Here is a 14,720-nt window from a genome sequence, read left to right as displayed (position 1 = left end):
TTCCCTGACAACCCTATATGAAATAGCAATCCTCCCCCTCTCTCTCCATCATCTTTCTCACCCTACATCGCATTTGTCACCATATGTCATACTCTGTATTTATTCTTTATTCATTTTTATCTGCATTTCCTACTAGAAATGCAAGCTCTTTGACTTGGTGCTGTTCATACATGTGGCCCCAGAGTATAGAACAGTGCCTTGCACATAGTAGGCTCTCTATAGCTATTGAATGAATATGTTATGAATGCAGGGACAAGTCCCAACCCATATTTAAATATTTGTAAAGATTATTTTCTTCCTACTTTTTCAGTAAAACGTATAAGTTAATATAATTTCTGTTATTTTAACCACTGGATTATCTTTACACTCTCAGGGTATATATAAGCCACTTTGACAATTATTGGTCTAGAGCAGTGGTTCTCAACCTTCCTAATGCCGCGACCCTGTAATACAGTTCCTCGTGTTGTGGTGACCCCCAATTTCATTGTTACAAATTGAACATAATTAAAGCATAGTGATTAATCACAAAAACAATATGTAATTATATATGTGTTTTCCGAAGGTCTTAGGTGACCCCTGTGAAAGGGTCGTTCGACCCCCAAAGGGGTCGCGACCCACAGGTTGAGAACCGCTGGTCTAGAGGAATGGTTTTCGGCCTTTGGAGTTTGTTTTAAAGTACAGATTCCAAAGTCTTCTCCCAGAGATTCTGATTCAGGGGTCTATTGTTTGGGTGAAAGAATCTGCATTGGTAAGAAAATGCACCACATTGTCACAGAGATGGTCAATCGGGAATACCTGATCCATATATTTGGTAGTCCTTTTCAGTCTGTAACTCCAGACTGAAGAAAAATGGGGAAAATCTTCTATGGCATGCCTCAATCAGCTCACCCTCAGAATGATTTAGGTCCCACGCTTCGTAGACAAGTGGTTCTCAAGGTTTGGGATTGTGGAGACTGTATCTAGATATCTAGTCTCTATCAGTCAGTATTAACTAGGGTATGCAGCATAAAAACCAATCCCCAAATCTTAGTGGCTTAACAACAACAAAAGTTAATTTTTGCTCAAAGTCTACTATAGTCTGAGTGACTCTCCCGGGAAAGTATCTTCCATTTGTTGACCCAGCATTCTAGGCTGCTTTGAATTTATGGTATCTCTGCAACACATAATATTCTATTCTCAGCCGGGCAAGAGAAAGCTGGGTCATTGATCACTGGCAATTAAATGATTCAACCTGAAACCAATACAGGTTACTTCAGCTTATATCTTTTTTTTTAATATATTTTTTATTGATTAAGATATTACTTATGTGTCCTTGTCCCCACGTTACCCTCTACCCCCCCCCCCCCCCCCCGCTCATGCCCTCACCACCCCCCGTTGTCCGTGTCCATTGGTTAGGCCTATATGCTTGCATAAAAGTTCTTTGGTTGATCTTTCCCCCTTACACCTCCCCTCCCCTACCTTCCCTCCAAGGCCCGACAGTCCAATCAATGCCTCTCCGTCTCTGGATCAGTCCTTGTTCATCAGTTTATGTTGTTCATTATATTCCACAAATGAGTGAGATCCTGTGGTATTTATCCGCTCTCCAGTTCCATCCATGCTGTGGCAAATGGTAAGAGTTCCTTTTTCTTCTTCCTCTTCTTAAAGAATACCTTTCAGCATTTCATATAATGCTGGTTTGGTGGTGATGAACTCCTTTAGCTTTTTCTTATCTGTGAAGCTCTTTATCTGACCTTCTATTCTGAATGATAGCTTTGCTGGATAAAGTAATCTTGGTTGTAGGTTCTTGCTATTCATCACTTTGAATATTTCTTGCCACTCTCTTCTGGCCTGCATGGTTTCTGTTGAGAAATCAGCTGACAGTCGTATGGGTACTCCCTTGTAGGTAACTGACTGTCTTTCTCTTGCTGCTTTTAAGATTCTCTCTTTATCTTTTGCTCTTGGCATTTTAATTATGATGTGTCTTGGTGTGGTCCTCTTTGGATTCCTTTTGTTTGGGGTTCTCTGCGCTTCCTGGACTTGTAAGTCCATTTCTTTCACCAGGTAGGGGAAGTTTTCTGTCATTATTTCTTCAAAAAGGTTTTCAATATCTTGTCCTCTCTCTTCTTCTGGTACCCCTATAATTCTGATGTTGGTACGCTTGAAGTTGTCCCAGAGGCTCCTTACACTATCTTCATATTTTTGGAATCTCTTTTCTTTTTTCTTTTTCGGTTGGGTATTTTTTGTTTCTTTGTATTTCAAATCTTTGACTTGATTCTTGGGATCCTCTTGTCTGCTGTTGGATCTCTGTAAATTATTCTTTATTTCAGTCAGTGTATGCTTAATTTCTAGTTGGTCCTTTTTCATGTCCTCCATGGTCTCACTATACTCCTTGAGGGATTCATTAAATTTATCGGCGGTTTCCATAAAATTCTTGAAAAACCTTATAAACGTGGCCTTGAACTCTATATCCAGTTGTTTGCTTTCCTCCATTTCTGCCATTTGTGACCTGTTTCTTTGTCTCCGCATTTTGGCTGCTTCCCTGTGTTGATAGAGTGGCCCTGCGCGCCAGGTGTCCTGTAGGGCCCAGTGGCTCAGCTTCCCCAGTTACCTGAGGTGGACACTCTTGGTGCACTCTTGTTGCCTTGGTTGTTGTAGGATCACTGGGAGGAATTGACCTCCAGGCCAATTGGCTGTGAGAATCAGCTGTGTCTGAAGTGGGAGAACCTCTGTGCTGAAGACACCCTTTTGGGGCAAGACTTGCTTCAGTGGGGCTTTGGTGCTCACTGAGTCTGCTCCCTGAGTGTGTCCCTTATGGATCTGAGGGGTTGCGGACTGAAGGGTCCCAGGTTTGATTCCAGTCAAGGGCATGTACCTTGGTTACGGGCGCATCCCCAGTAGGGAGTGTGCCGGAGGCAGCAGATGTTTCTCTCCCATCGATGTTTCTAACTCTATCCCTCTCCCTTCCTCTCTGTAAAAAAATCAATAAAATATAATTTTTAAAAAAAGAAAAGAAAAGTGTGTAACAGGTAGATTTCATTCGAGGTTAGTGTTTCAAAAGACAGTGTATTGAATGACCTATTTGTCCAATTTTCTTGTTTCTATGGCTATTTAATAAAGTTTATTGAAAAGCACATGAGGTAAGATGACTTGCACGACTTTTACAAAATTTTGCATGGCTTTAATCAACTAGTTTTTATTTGTCTTCATAATAACACTTAAAGATGGTTTGCTTTGTTTCTGCACCAGCTTGCTATGACCACATCTGGAGGGCACTGAGAGGAGAGGGGGTTCGAGTTGCTGGGGGCTGGGGAGACTAGAGGACAGAGCACCCACCTCTAGAGGGGGTGACTAGGGCATAGAAAGAACACTGGCTTTCCACAACTGACTTTTGGCCCAATTGGCCTGTTCTCAGCCCTCATCATATTTCTCTGGATTCCTGCAGGTCTAATTGGCTTTTTCCCTCTCTGATCCATCTCCGGAAAGATTTTCCTCAAATGCAAATTTGCTTCCCAGCTTAAAGCCCCTCGGTGACTGCCTCAGGACCTGCTTTTATCTCCCCACCACCTCTCACTCTACTCTCTAGCCTCCAGCGCACTGTTCTTTCTCCCAGTCCTGCCTGGAGTGCCTACCCACCACCCCTCTGCCAGCAGCCTCCTCCTCAGCACCCTCAGAACTCAATCCAGACATCAGGTCTTCCAGGAAATGTTGCCAAGTCTCCTGGTCAGCCAGGGGCCTGGAACACTGTCCTAAAGGCACCTGGCCCACATGGATCAGAGCTTCCTCGGCCAGGTTAGAGTGCTGGTAGGACCAGCACATTAATTCTCCTGGCCTGAGGCACAGGGTGATGCTTACTAACTCATTTATTGAATTAATTGATAAATGAGCTAATAATCTGTCTTCTAAGCTTCAGACACACATTATCTCTTCCTACATAATATCTCCAGATACATGTCCTTCAGGCACCTCAGACTCAACAGGTCTCAAACCAAATTCATAGTACTGCCCAACCGGTGCTGCTCAGTAGATTCGATTCTTGGTCATGGCACATGCCTGGGTTGCTCCTCAGTAGCGGATGTGCAGAAGGCAGTTGATCAATGTTTCTCTCTCTCCCTCTACTTCTCTCTCTCTCTCTCTCTCTCTCTCTCTCTCTCTCTCTCTCTCAAAAAAAGCAATAAGAACAAATTTTTTAAAAGAATAAGTGAACCTTTATTTTTTAAAAAATTCATAGTGCTCTAATTTAACTTAATATCTATTTTGATTAATGTCATTATACATCCTTACTATCACTCAACCTCAAAACCTAGGACCATCCTCCACCACTACATGCAATAAGTTGTCCAATCCCATTGCTTTTGCTTGCTCAAGTGTCTTTCCAAACTTTTCTCACTCTCACTCCTGCTGCCTCTTCCTCCCCAATTTCCTAATGACCACCCATCTGAAGCACACATACACACACACACCACTGCATGCCCATCAGCTGGGACGGCTCACAATTCCCTAAATACAGTCTGCACCATCCCTCCTGGGCTTTGCTGGCACCAGCCCTCTGCTAGCACCTGTTCTTCCTCCCCTTGCTCACCTGCTACCACCTCCACGAGGCCTTTTAAAATCCCCCTGAAAGACTCTCTTCCACTTAGAAGACCTAATCCATGCCATGTTCATCTGAGAAGGATTTTGCACACAGTAGGAGTTTAATAGGTAGTTTTGCATTTATTAATAGAAACAATCAATTTCACTCATCAATTCATTCCCATCTATATATATAAAAGGCTACTATGCTAAGTGCCCCTCTGACTGTCCAACCAGTCACTATGACACGTACTGACCACCAGGGGGCAGACGCTCAATGAGGAGCTGTTGTGACACGCACTGGCCATTTACAAGAAACAGCACTGCAGATCTGGTGCCGACAAAGCAATGTGGGACACAGGCCCCGTCACCATCCCAGAGCGACAGCCCACCAAATCGCAGTCAATGCTGCTGAGACCCCATGGCACAAAATGCGGCCCACAGCCCAGCCCAGCCCAGAAAAGGTGGCTGTGGACGCCAGGCAATGACATCACATAGCAACACCCGGCTTCCTCTCTCTAGCGACTAGCCTCCTTGTAGTTTCTTTAGCCCAGGAACATAACTTATTTTATAGCCAGGTGCAAACGTTTTACACTTTAACCAAATGTCTGTGAAGCATTTTCCCATGCCTCATCTCATTTGATCCTCACGGAAGTCCTGGAGTAGGTAGATAGGAGACTCAATAGAATCCTATTTTCTTTTCATTAGCTGGAAAACGGAGATTTAGAAAGTTTGGAAACTTGACCCGAATGACAAGAAGTAAGAAATGGTGGGACTTGAAAATGACTTCAGGTTTTCTCACTGCACAGAATATAGTCAAACACTGCTGCAGTTAAATATTTTACCCTTTGTTCTCCCTGCGTGATCTACAATAATAATCTGCTTCATGTTGATATTTACTGCTGTATTGCTGACAATGACCTGAAAGAGAAGGTGGGGTGCTTCACTGGGCTGGAAGAAGTTTAGCTAAACCAGAAAGCAGGTCTAACTAAGCAAGTTTATTCTATACATATAAAAGGCTAAGTTGACTTGTGCATACATGATACATATAAAGCTCTTGCTGTTGCCAATTGCATGTGTGTCATTGTTGATCGTTAATTTGGTTGATACTTCTATTATAGAGAAAGGGCGAATAGTGATATTAAAATATTTCTTCTAATTAATTTCCTTTCAATGAGCACGAATCTGTGCACCAGGCCACTAGTAAGACTGTATTTAGCATCAAATTTGTTCCTCCTTAACATGACTGATGAGATTTTTTTATTTCTTCAAAGGCAGAATGTTATGCTTGCTTTAGGATAATAATAGCTCCCATTGATTTCATGTCTACTACCTGTCAAGCATTATATGCATATTTCTAATCTTTGTAATAACCTCGCAAAATAGAAGAGCTCATCCCCATTTTATAGATGAGGAAACTCACATTCATGAGGGCAACTGTAAGTGCCCAAGCTGCACTAGAAGCTGGGCTTCTCTAATTCTAGAAACAGCCAGACCACATCCCCCTTGTACTATGGGGTAAGTGAGTCTGCTTTGTTCCTTTTCTTCACTTATTCATCTTCAAAAAAGAAGATTTTGGTTTGTTGTTAAATTCATGTTTAATTTGTGTTTTATAGGTAAGCTTGGCATCCGACACATCTCAGGAGGATCTGGTGGACAGAAAGTGCTTAATTGAAAAATACACACATCTCTTCTGCCATAAAGTCTTCTGCCATCCATGGCAGAGGTGCGTCAAGGGGAAATGCATCTGTAAACTCCCTTACCAGTGCCCAAAGAATGGCACCACAGTGTGTTCAACCAACGGGAGAAGCTTCCAGACTTACTGCCAGCAAAAGAGTTACGAATGTCTTTATCCAGAGGCAAAGTTTTTAAACAGTGGAGCATGTACAGCAACAGGTAGGAAAAGCCTAGTTTTGTTGTTGTTGTTAATTCTCACCCAAGGATATTTTTCCCATTGATTTTTAGAGAAAGTGAAAGGGAGAGACAGAGAAACATCGGATGTGAGAGAGACACATCGATTGGTTGCCTCCCACACTCTGCCCTAGAGGGGCTGGGGATCCCTGTGATCCAGACTATGTGCCCTTGACCCTGAATCGAACCTGAGACTCTTTGGTGCATGGGCCCAAACTCTAATCACTGAGCAACACCAGCCTGGGCAGGAAAAGCCTAGTTTATTCTATGATATAAGAAAGAAATTGTTGCCCTAACTGGTTTGGCTCAGTGGATAGAGCATCAGCCTGCGGACTCAAGGGTCCTGGGTTCGATTCTGGTCAAGGGCATGTACCTTGGTTGCGGGCACATCCCCAGTGGAGAGTGTGCAGGAGGTAGCTGATCGATATTTCTCTCTCATTAATGTTTCTAATTCTCTATCCCTCTCCCTTCCTCTCTGTAAAAAATCAATAAAATATGTTTAAAAAAAAGAAAGAAAGAAATTGTCTACCATACTTTCTATCAGAAAATACTTTTCCTACAAAATGTTATGATGACAATTCAAAATCCTCTCTAGTCTCAATAACAATTGGGGTGATAACTAAAGAAATCAGAATGTAGCCAGAACTTGAGTCCATAGCCCGAGGACTCGAGGCCAGTCTTCCCCTTAATGCTCCTGCAATGTTTTGTTGCCCAGCCCTTCAGAATTGTCCCCACCTAAAAGATCATTGACTTGGTTCAGAACCCAGTGAAAAAGTCTTTACATGAGATTGGTCCTGATATGGAGCCCCCCTCTGGACCTCCAGCCCGTCATTTCTTCCAGCATTCATCCCACCAGCCCCTGGCCCCAACCCCACCAGCCCTGATCCAAGGGGAGCTCAGGCCACTGCTGACCTAGGACATACTCCAACCTCGCGTACTTGACACTTCAGAACAGAGAGCTCGTCTACATCCAGGTGCCTAATGTGGTAAGAAGGCTGGGATGCTAACATGTAGATTAGTGGAGTAATTAAGATTAGGAATCTCACTGTCAGTCAGATTTAACTACAAGCCCCTCCAAGCCCCAATTATGTGACCTCTCTGGGCCCCAGCTTCCACATCTGCGAGATGTGAATAATAGTAACTCCTGTCTGCCTGCTCTCTGTGAGTCTGTCTCTATTTTGCTTGGTAGTTCAGTTTGTTCATTAAATTCCACATATGCGTGAAATCATCTGGTACTTGTCTTTTTCCGACTGGCTTATTTCACTTAGCACAATGTTCTCTAGGTCCATCCATGCTGTTGCAAAATGTGTTCATGGGTAGGAAGAATTAGCATCATTAAAATGTCCATTCTACCCAAAGCCATCTACAGATTCAACACAATTCCTATCAAGATACCAATGGTGTATTGCACAGAACTAGAACAAATATTTCAAAAATTTATATGGACCCACAAAAGATCCTAAATAGCAACACCAATCTTGATAAAGGAGAATAAGTTGGAAGAATCACACTACCTGATATCAAACTATACTATAAGGCCATAGTAATCAAAACAGCATGGTACTGGTACAAAAACAGACATATAGATCAATGGAACAGAATAGAGAGCCCAGAAATAAATCCACACCTTTATAGTCAATTAATATTTGACAAAGGAGGCAAAAACATACAATGGACTAAATATAGTCTATTCAATAAATGGTGTTTGGAAAATTGGACAGCTACATGCAAAAAAATATATATATATATATATATATATATATATATATATATATATATATATATATATATATATATATATATCACTAGACCACTTTCTTACAGCCACACAAGAAAACATTCTTTTTAAAGGCATCATGATATACACCAGTTTGCAGTCACCTAGATATTTTTGTGGTGCTGAGTTAAGATGCTGAAGTACTGTGGAGAAGGAGAAATAAAGCTCATTATTTGAGCCCATCTCGACTATTGTTGGAAATCAGGAAAGCAATAGTAGAGATTATTTTGTCAGTGTCAGACTTTTGTTCTCTTGAACCATTAAAGACCTTAAATATATGAGAGTTCACAAACCTGGCTTACATTTTCATTATTTGTTTGGTGTACTTTTAAGAGCATGGACTTTGGAGTGAGCTCAATATAGTACAGTGATTTTTCAACCCTTTCCATCTCATGGCACACATAAACTAATTATGAAATTATGCGGCACACAAAAAAATAAAATTTTTGCCTATCTGACAGAAAAAATACCTATATTTTTGACTCATTCACACCAGACAGCTGTTGTGTTGGCTGTGGTCACTTTTTTTATTTGACTAAGGGAAAAGAGGTCAGTGCCCCTGACTAAATAGTCAGGTATTGCATGTTTTACAAATTCTTGCAGCACACCAGTTGAAAATCGCTGACATAGTAGGTTCAGATTCCTGACTTCACTACTTGAGTAAATAAGGTAACTTCATGTATAAAAATGGAGGAACTTGGGTTCCTTGTGTGTAAAAATGGGGATAAATCAGCCTAATCTTCATAGGATTGATGTGGGGATTTTGTAATATTCTAAAGAATTGTGTAGCACAGCCAATGACACATAATAAGCCCTCATAAAACGATTGCTTACCATTCCTTGTTAAATCTTCATGGTGTTTAAAGTTAATTTGAAATTATGTATTTTGTTATTTAAAGGCTTTTCATCAAGAGGAGAAAAGTGAATGCCTAAACGTTGCACATTCTTTTGGTTTTATTTTAGGACAATTTAACATTTCCTTGAAGCATGGCAATAGAGATTCAGAGGGAATTGTTGAAGTAAAACTTGTAGACCAAGATGAGAAAATGTTCATATGTAATGACAGCTGGAGCATAACGCAGGCCAATGTGGCCTGCCTCGACCTTGGATTCAAACAGTGAGTGCCTGTGTCAGGGGATTTTCTCAGAGTTGATTTTCTTGTTCCAACTATTTGTTTTTTGATTACCTGACACAACTTCCTCATATGCAACCTGAGAATATGAACTGCCTGTCTCAATCCAGCATTGTTAGACGGATTAAATGTGCTCATAATGGACTAGCTCTTAGAACACTGCTGAGCACAGAGCAACTGGAAGTTTGTTAAAGTATCTGGATATAAATTCTTTGCTGATTTGGAGAGTTGCAAACATTTATTACTGTCTGTCTCTCCTCATCTATTTGGTGTCTACTTTCCATACTTAATATTATTTATTTATGCATTCTTCCTTTTTTCTTGATCAACTTTGCATAGATTTGTCTATTTGATTAATGTTTTTTATTTTTATATTTGTAAATTGTCCCCTGTTTCTTTATTTTCAACGTCATTAACTTTTGCTGCTATTATGTTTGGCTCTATCTTCTTTTCTGTATGTAATTTTTCTAATTCCTTGAGTTAAATATTTAACTCATCAATTTTCAATGTTTCCTTTTTTCTAAGATAGGCATTTAAGGTACACATTTTGCCCTAACTAATGTTTCATCTGCATGCCATTGGCCTCCATAGTTGTATTTTACTTATTGTTGAGTTCAAAATATTTCCTAATTTTCAATATGATTTAATCTCTGACCCATGCATAATTTAGAAGTTATTTTCCTTTCCTAATGAATAGTTTGCTTTTAGTTAGCTTTTTGTTATTGATTTTCTATTTAATTATATTGTAGTCAGAGAATGTCTCTATCTAATGACAATTGTTTAAATATTTGTTGAGACTTGATTGGTGCCAAATATATTTTAAATACTTCATGTGCAGGATTCTATATAATAGACTAGAGGCCTGGTGCACGAAATTCATGCAAAGTAGGGTCCCTAGGCCTGGCTGGCGATCAGGGCCCATCTGTGGAGTGCCTGGTGAGGTGATGGGGGGGCCCCGCTGGCACCCACCTTGGCCAGCCTGGCACCACCTGCTTGCCGGCCCCACCCCCCACCACCCTCGCTGGTCGCCTTCTTCTGCAGGGCTACCGGTGGGGTGATTGGGGGCCCCTCTGGCACCCGCCTTGGCTGGCCTGGGTCCTGTGGGCTGAGGGCAGCTCCTGTGTTGAGCATCTGCCCCCTGGTAGTCAGTGTGCATCATAGCAACCAATTGTTCCACTGGTCATTCTGCCATTTGGTCAATTTGCATATTAGGCTTTTATTATATAGGATATGTTATTCATTAGAATAAGCAGGCTTGTTAACTGCCTTCTTCAAATAATTTCCCACTTATAATTTTTCTGTGTCTTTATATTTTAAGTATGTCCCTTACAAACAGCGTATATCTAGATTTTTTTTAACAGAACATGACAATTACTATCTGAAGAGTCCATTTACACTGTTGTGATTATTTACATTATTAAATTTATTTTTCTTATCTTATTTTGGGCTTATTATTTATCCTGCCTTTTCTGTGCTCTTGTTTCTTCTTTTACTAACATCTATTAGGTTAATAAAGTTGTTGTTGCTTTTTTAATCTTCCCCCATCTTTCCTTCATGTGATTTGGAAATTATACATTCTATTTCTATTCCTTCAGTGTCTATCTTTACATTAACACTGTGAATCCTTGACTTAGCAAGGCCTCACCTTCATTGGGCATAATACAAAGAATGGCATTACCCTATCAAGTTTCCAGTATTTAGTTCCACCTTATTTTAATACGTCCTTGAAGTTAATTGCTATTATCATAGAATAAGCAATTATTATTATTGTTGTTGTTCAGTCAGTGCTTACTCAGATTGACTTGATTTTACCAACTTCTTGGTTTTTCTTACTTCTTGCATCTCACTCCGTAAGTCTGGATTCCATTTTCTTCCTCCTCAACTGTATCTGTGAACCGTTCCTCAATGAGAGTCTCTTATCATTAAATTGAGTGACAGGGTATTTGTGATTTTCAACAGTTTGTGACCCACAACCTGTGATTCAACCTAATCATAAACTTAGTCTTTGATCTCTCGCTATTTTGTTCTTATCGTATTTTGCATAAGCTCACTGCCAGACTTCTCTGATTTGAGCCAGTGGGTAGTTCCCTCACTTCCTTGAGAGCTCATTGTAGGCATTTCTTACAGTTTATCTAATATTTTTAGACAGTTTTAGGTGGAAGGCTTTTTCAAATTATTCACCTGTCAGGTTCCCCCAAAGAGCTCCCATTTGTTCTCATATTTTGATGCCGTTTGGCACAGTTTCATGACCACTGTTACCTCTATGGATCTGAAACAATTAAAAATACCCGCCTTGTTCTCTTTGTTTTGCCTTTCATGCTAATTTATCTGATATTTATATTGCCATTGCTGCTTTAGTTTTGTTTATGCTAGTATTTGCCTGAAGTACCTTTTTTTAAAATATATTTTTATTGATTTCAGAGAGGAAGGGAGAGGGAGAGAGAGATAGAAACATCAACAACGAGAGAGAATCATTGATCAGCTGCCTCCTGTATGCCCCGTACTAGGTATCGAGCCCGCAACCTGGGCACAACCCTGGCATGTGCCCTGAGCAGCATTTGAGCTATGACCTCCTGGTTCACAGGTCAATGCTCAACCACTGAACCACACTAGCCAGGCTGCTCAACATTTTTTTATATATCCATTTTTCTCATCTGCTTCTAAAGAGGAGTAGAGAGCAGTTGACTGTCCTGGAATAGTTCACTGTAAATTATCACCTCTGGGATGTATAGCCTCCTGCCCACACAAATTTTGAACAAATTGAGAAGTCCAAGAAATGGCATATAGATGCCAAAATATCACCTTAACACTGTTAAAGATTAATTGTGTAGCTTGGTGTAAATGGACCTGCTAAAATTAAACCAATTTAACCTCCCAAATTCTAGGCAACAATGGGGCCAACATGGTAAGCCTTCCAGCATGGGGCAGGCAAAAAGGCCCACCCCGCCTGCCCACCAAATGGAAAAGCTGGGCTCACCTTGCCTGATTTATATTTCCAAAATTCCCTGATCAAATTAATCCATTTCCTTTCCTGGAGTGCAGAGGAATTGAAAGATGGAGAGAGGTCAAGAATGGCACAATTCAAGTTGGAAGGAACATCAAGGGTGAGGAAGAAGAAGCCATCCTCCTTAACAAGAAACAGGAGAGGAAACCAGGTTTTGCTGAGTGCTTGCCATGTTTAGAAACCTGGCTAGTCAGTTTAAGTGGATTTTTATAGTTAATCTTTAAAAAACTTGGCGAGATAGTTATATTCCCATTTACAGGTGAAGATACTGATGCTTTTACGCATCTTGTCCAAGCTATTTCTCATTTGTAGAAAACACTCTATTCCCTTTCCTCTAGCAGTTGTTCTCAACCTTCTGGCCCTTTAAATACAGTTCCTCATGTTGTGACCCAACCGTAAAATTATTTTCGCTGCTACTTCATAACTGTAATGTTGCTACTGTTATGAATCATAATGTAAATATCTGATATGCAGGATGGTCTTAGGCGACCCCTGTGAATGGTTCGTTCGACCGCCAAAGGGGTCGCGACCCACAGGTTGAGAACCTCTGCTAGAGCAAGGTTATAAATGCAAAGTATTCATTACTTTACCTTAATGTTTCATTTATTCTATTTGCAGAGGAGCTCATGATATTCAAGGAAGCTTTCATTTTCCTGAAGATCTCCATACTAGTGCCACTGAATGTCTGCAGGTGCATTGTCAAGGATTCGAGTCCAGCTTGACTGAATGTACTTTTACTAAGAGAAAAACTAACAGTAACCGGGGTGTAGCTGGTGTGGTGTGTTACACACGGGATGCAGGTTGGTAGAGTGTTTTGCCTGATGTTTTTCCTTTCTTCAAGGTTATTTATTTCAAACCAAGCCTGTAAGAAACAAACAAATGATGGATACCCAGTCGCCAGTCACAGAGGCAAAATCAGGTTTTGGAATGAACCTAAATTGGTGTTCTTCCCTTGTTGTACCTTTTTGCCACTCAAATATTCATTCTGTCCAAGTTTCTATATGGGAAGCAGAGTTGCTTGACTCCCCTTTGCTTCCTTGAACATCTGAATTAAGGTTAACACAGCAAGCACAAGTCCATCAAACATCAGAAGAAACCCCAGGACCTCCTTTGAGACGTTCAGCCAATACACATTCCTTTAAAATATTTGTGACCACACCCATGTTTCAATTTCCAGGCCACTCTTTCTCCTTCATCCTGACATGGGAATATTTTAGTCGTATACTAGTATATGGTGTTAAAGGACACAGCCTTTAATGGTGCTAAAAATGTACCACCAAAATGTAAATGTCACTACTCAAGTAAGTCTTGTGGTGAGGGTGAGGATGAATGTAGTAGCATGAAAAGAAAGGATGAGGACTAATGTTTGCCAGTATCAGCAAGTGCTCTTGATTCCTGAACCCTTGCCCCAGTCTCAGCAAATACAGACCTACACAGGAAGTACTGGTTTTCAGAGATAACGGCAGGACCTTCATATGCCAGTTTTGGTATTTATTTTCCTTATTAACAATATAGACTATGTTGATGCTACTGATACATTTTATATTTATTTTTATTTAATGCCTGACTTTATCTTCATGTCCCCATTATTCCAAAATTGTAAGTAGCATGTCACCCACAACTCCACAAAAAAATTTCACAAAGACAATTCTTACTTTACAGTTCCTTCAACAAATGACTCCTTTCAGTGTGTGAATGAGAAACTCATTCCTCAGAATAAGGCCTGTGATGGTGTCAATGACTGTGGAGACCAAAGCGATGAGCTGTGCTGTAAAGGTAGAGATCAATTTAGCCTTTAAATCCCCCAAAATGCATCCTTCTAACTAAAAAAGAACTTTTTGTCGACTAAAAAAGTGTACATTTTCCCAACTGTTTAAAAATGTCTTTGTAGAATTAATGTGTTTGAATCAAGATTCCACCTCATTCAATTTTAAGAATAAAAAAAGAAAACCAAATCTCTTCTATTTATGTTTGCATAGGGTGCCAAGGTGGAAGTTTCCTTTGTAAATCGGGTGTTTGTATTCCAAAACAGCATAAGTGCAATGGTGAGGTGGACTGCATTACAGGAGATGATGAAATTGGTTGTAAAGGTAATATAAGTTTTTGTAGTTATGAATAGATATAACTAAATTGTACCTTTTGATCATCTTCACCCAGTTCTCCCTCTTCTACCCCTTCTCTGGTAACCACAAGTTGAATCTCTGTGCAATGAGTTTGGATTTTTTAGATTCACAGTATGAGATCATACAGTATTCATCTTTTTCTGAAGCTATTTGAGTTCACTCCTTCCATATAATAATTTTTTTTTGTTTCTTCTCTTCCTCTTCCCCCTTCTTCCCTATTCCCTC

The 14,720-nt window shown here is 40.4% G+C and overlaps 1 protein-coding gene and 1 long non-coding RNA gene across 8 annotated transcripts in view; one reads left to right on the top strand and one right to left on the bottom strand.

Annotated features, from left to right (window-relative positions):
• LOC132214825 (uncharacterized) overlaps positions 1 to 14,720 on the bottom strand; it is a 74,354-nt gene that overhangs the window by 26,587 nt on the left and 33,047 nt on the right. The gene's annotated exons all lie outside the window — the stretch shown is intronic.
• The window catches only part of CFI (complement factor I), a 50,954-nt gene that overhangs the window by 17,140 nt on the left and 19,094 nt on the right, over positions 1 to 14,720 (top strand). For all 7 annotated transcript variants that reach the window (XM_059662256.1, XM_059662246.1, XM_059662237.1 and 4 more), the window contains 5 exons: positions 6,165 to 6,444; positions 9,200 to 9,353; positions 12,991 to 13,172; positions 14,035 to 14,148; positions 14,352 to 14,462. In XM_059662256.1, coding sequence (XP_059518239.1) covers positions 6,165 to 6,444; positions 9,200 to 9,353; positions 12,991 to 13,172; positions 14,035 to 14,148; positions 14,352 to 14,462 — 841 coding nt within the window. The remainder of the gene's footprint in view (positions 1 to 6,164; positions 6,445 to 9,199; positions 9,354 to 12,990; positions 13,173 to 14,034; positions 14,149 to 14,351; positions 14,463 to 14,720) is intronic.

This window comes from Myotis daubentonii, chromosome 1 (genome assembly GCF_963259705.1).
Source record: "Myotis daubentonii chromosome 1, mMyoDau2.1, whole genome shotgun sequence".
NCBI lineage: Eukaryota > Metazoa > Chordata > Mammalia > Chiroptera > Vespertilionidae > Myotis > Myotis daubentonii.
Note: the sequence above shows the minus strand (reverse complement) of the source record. Positions and strands in the feature narration are given on the sequence as shown.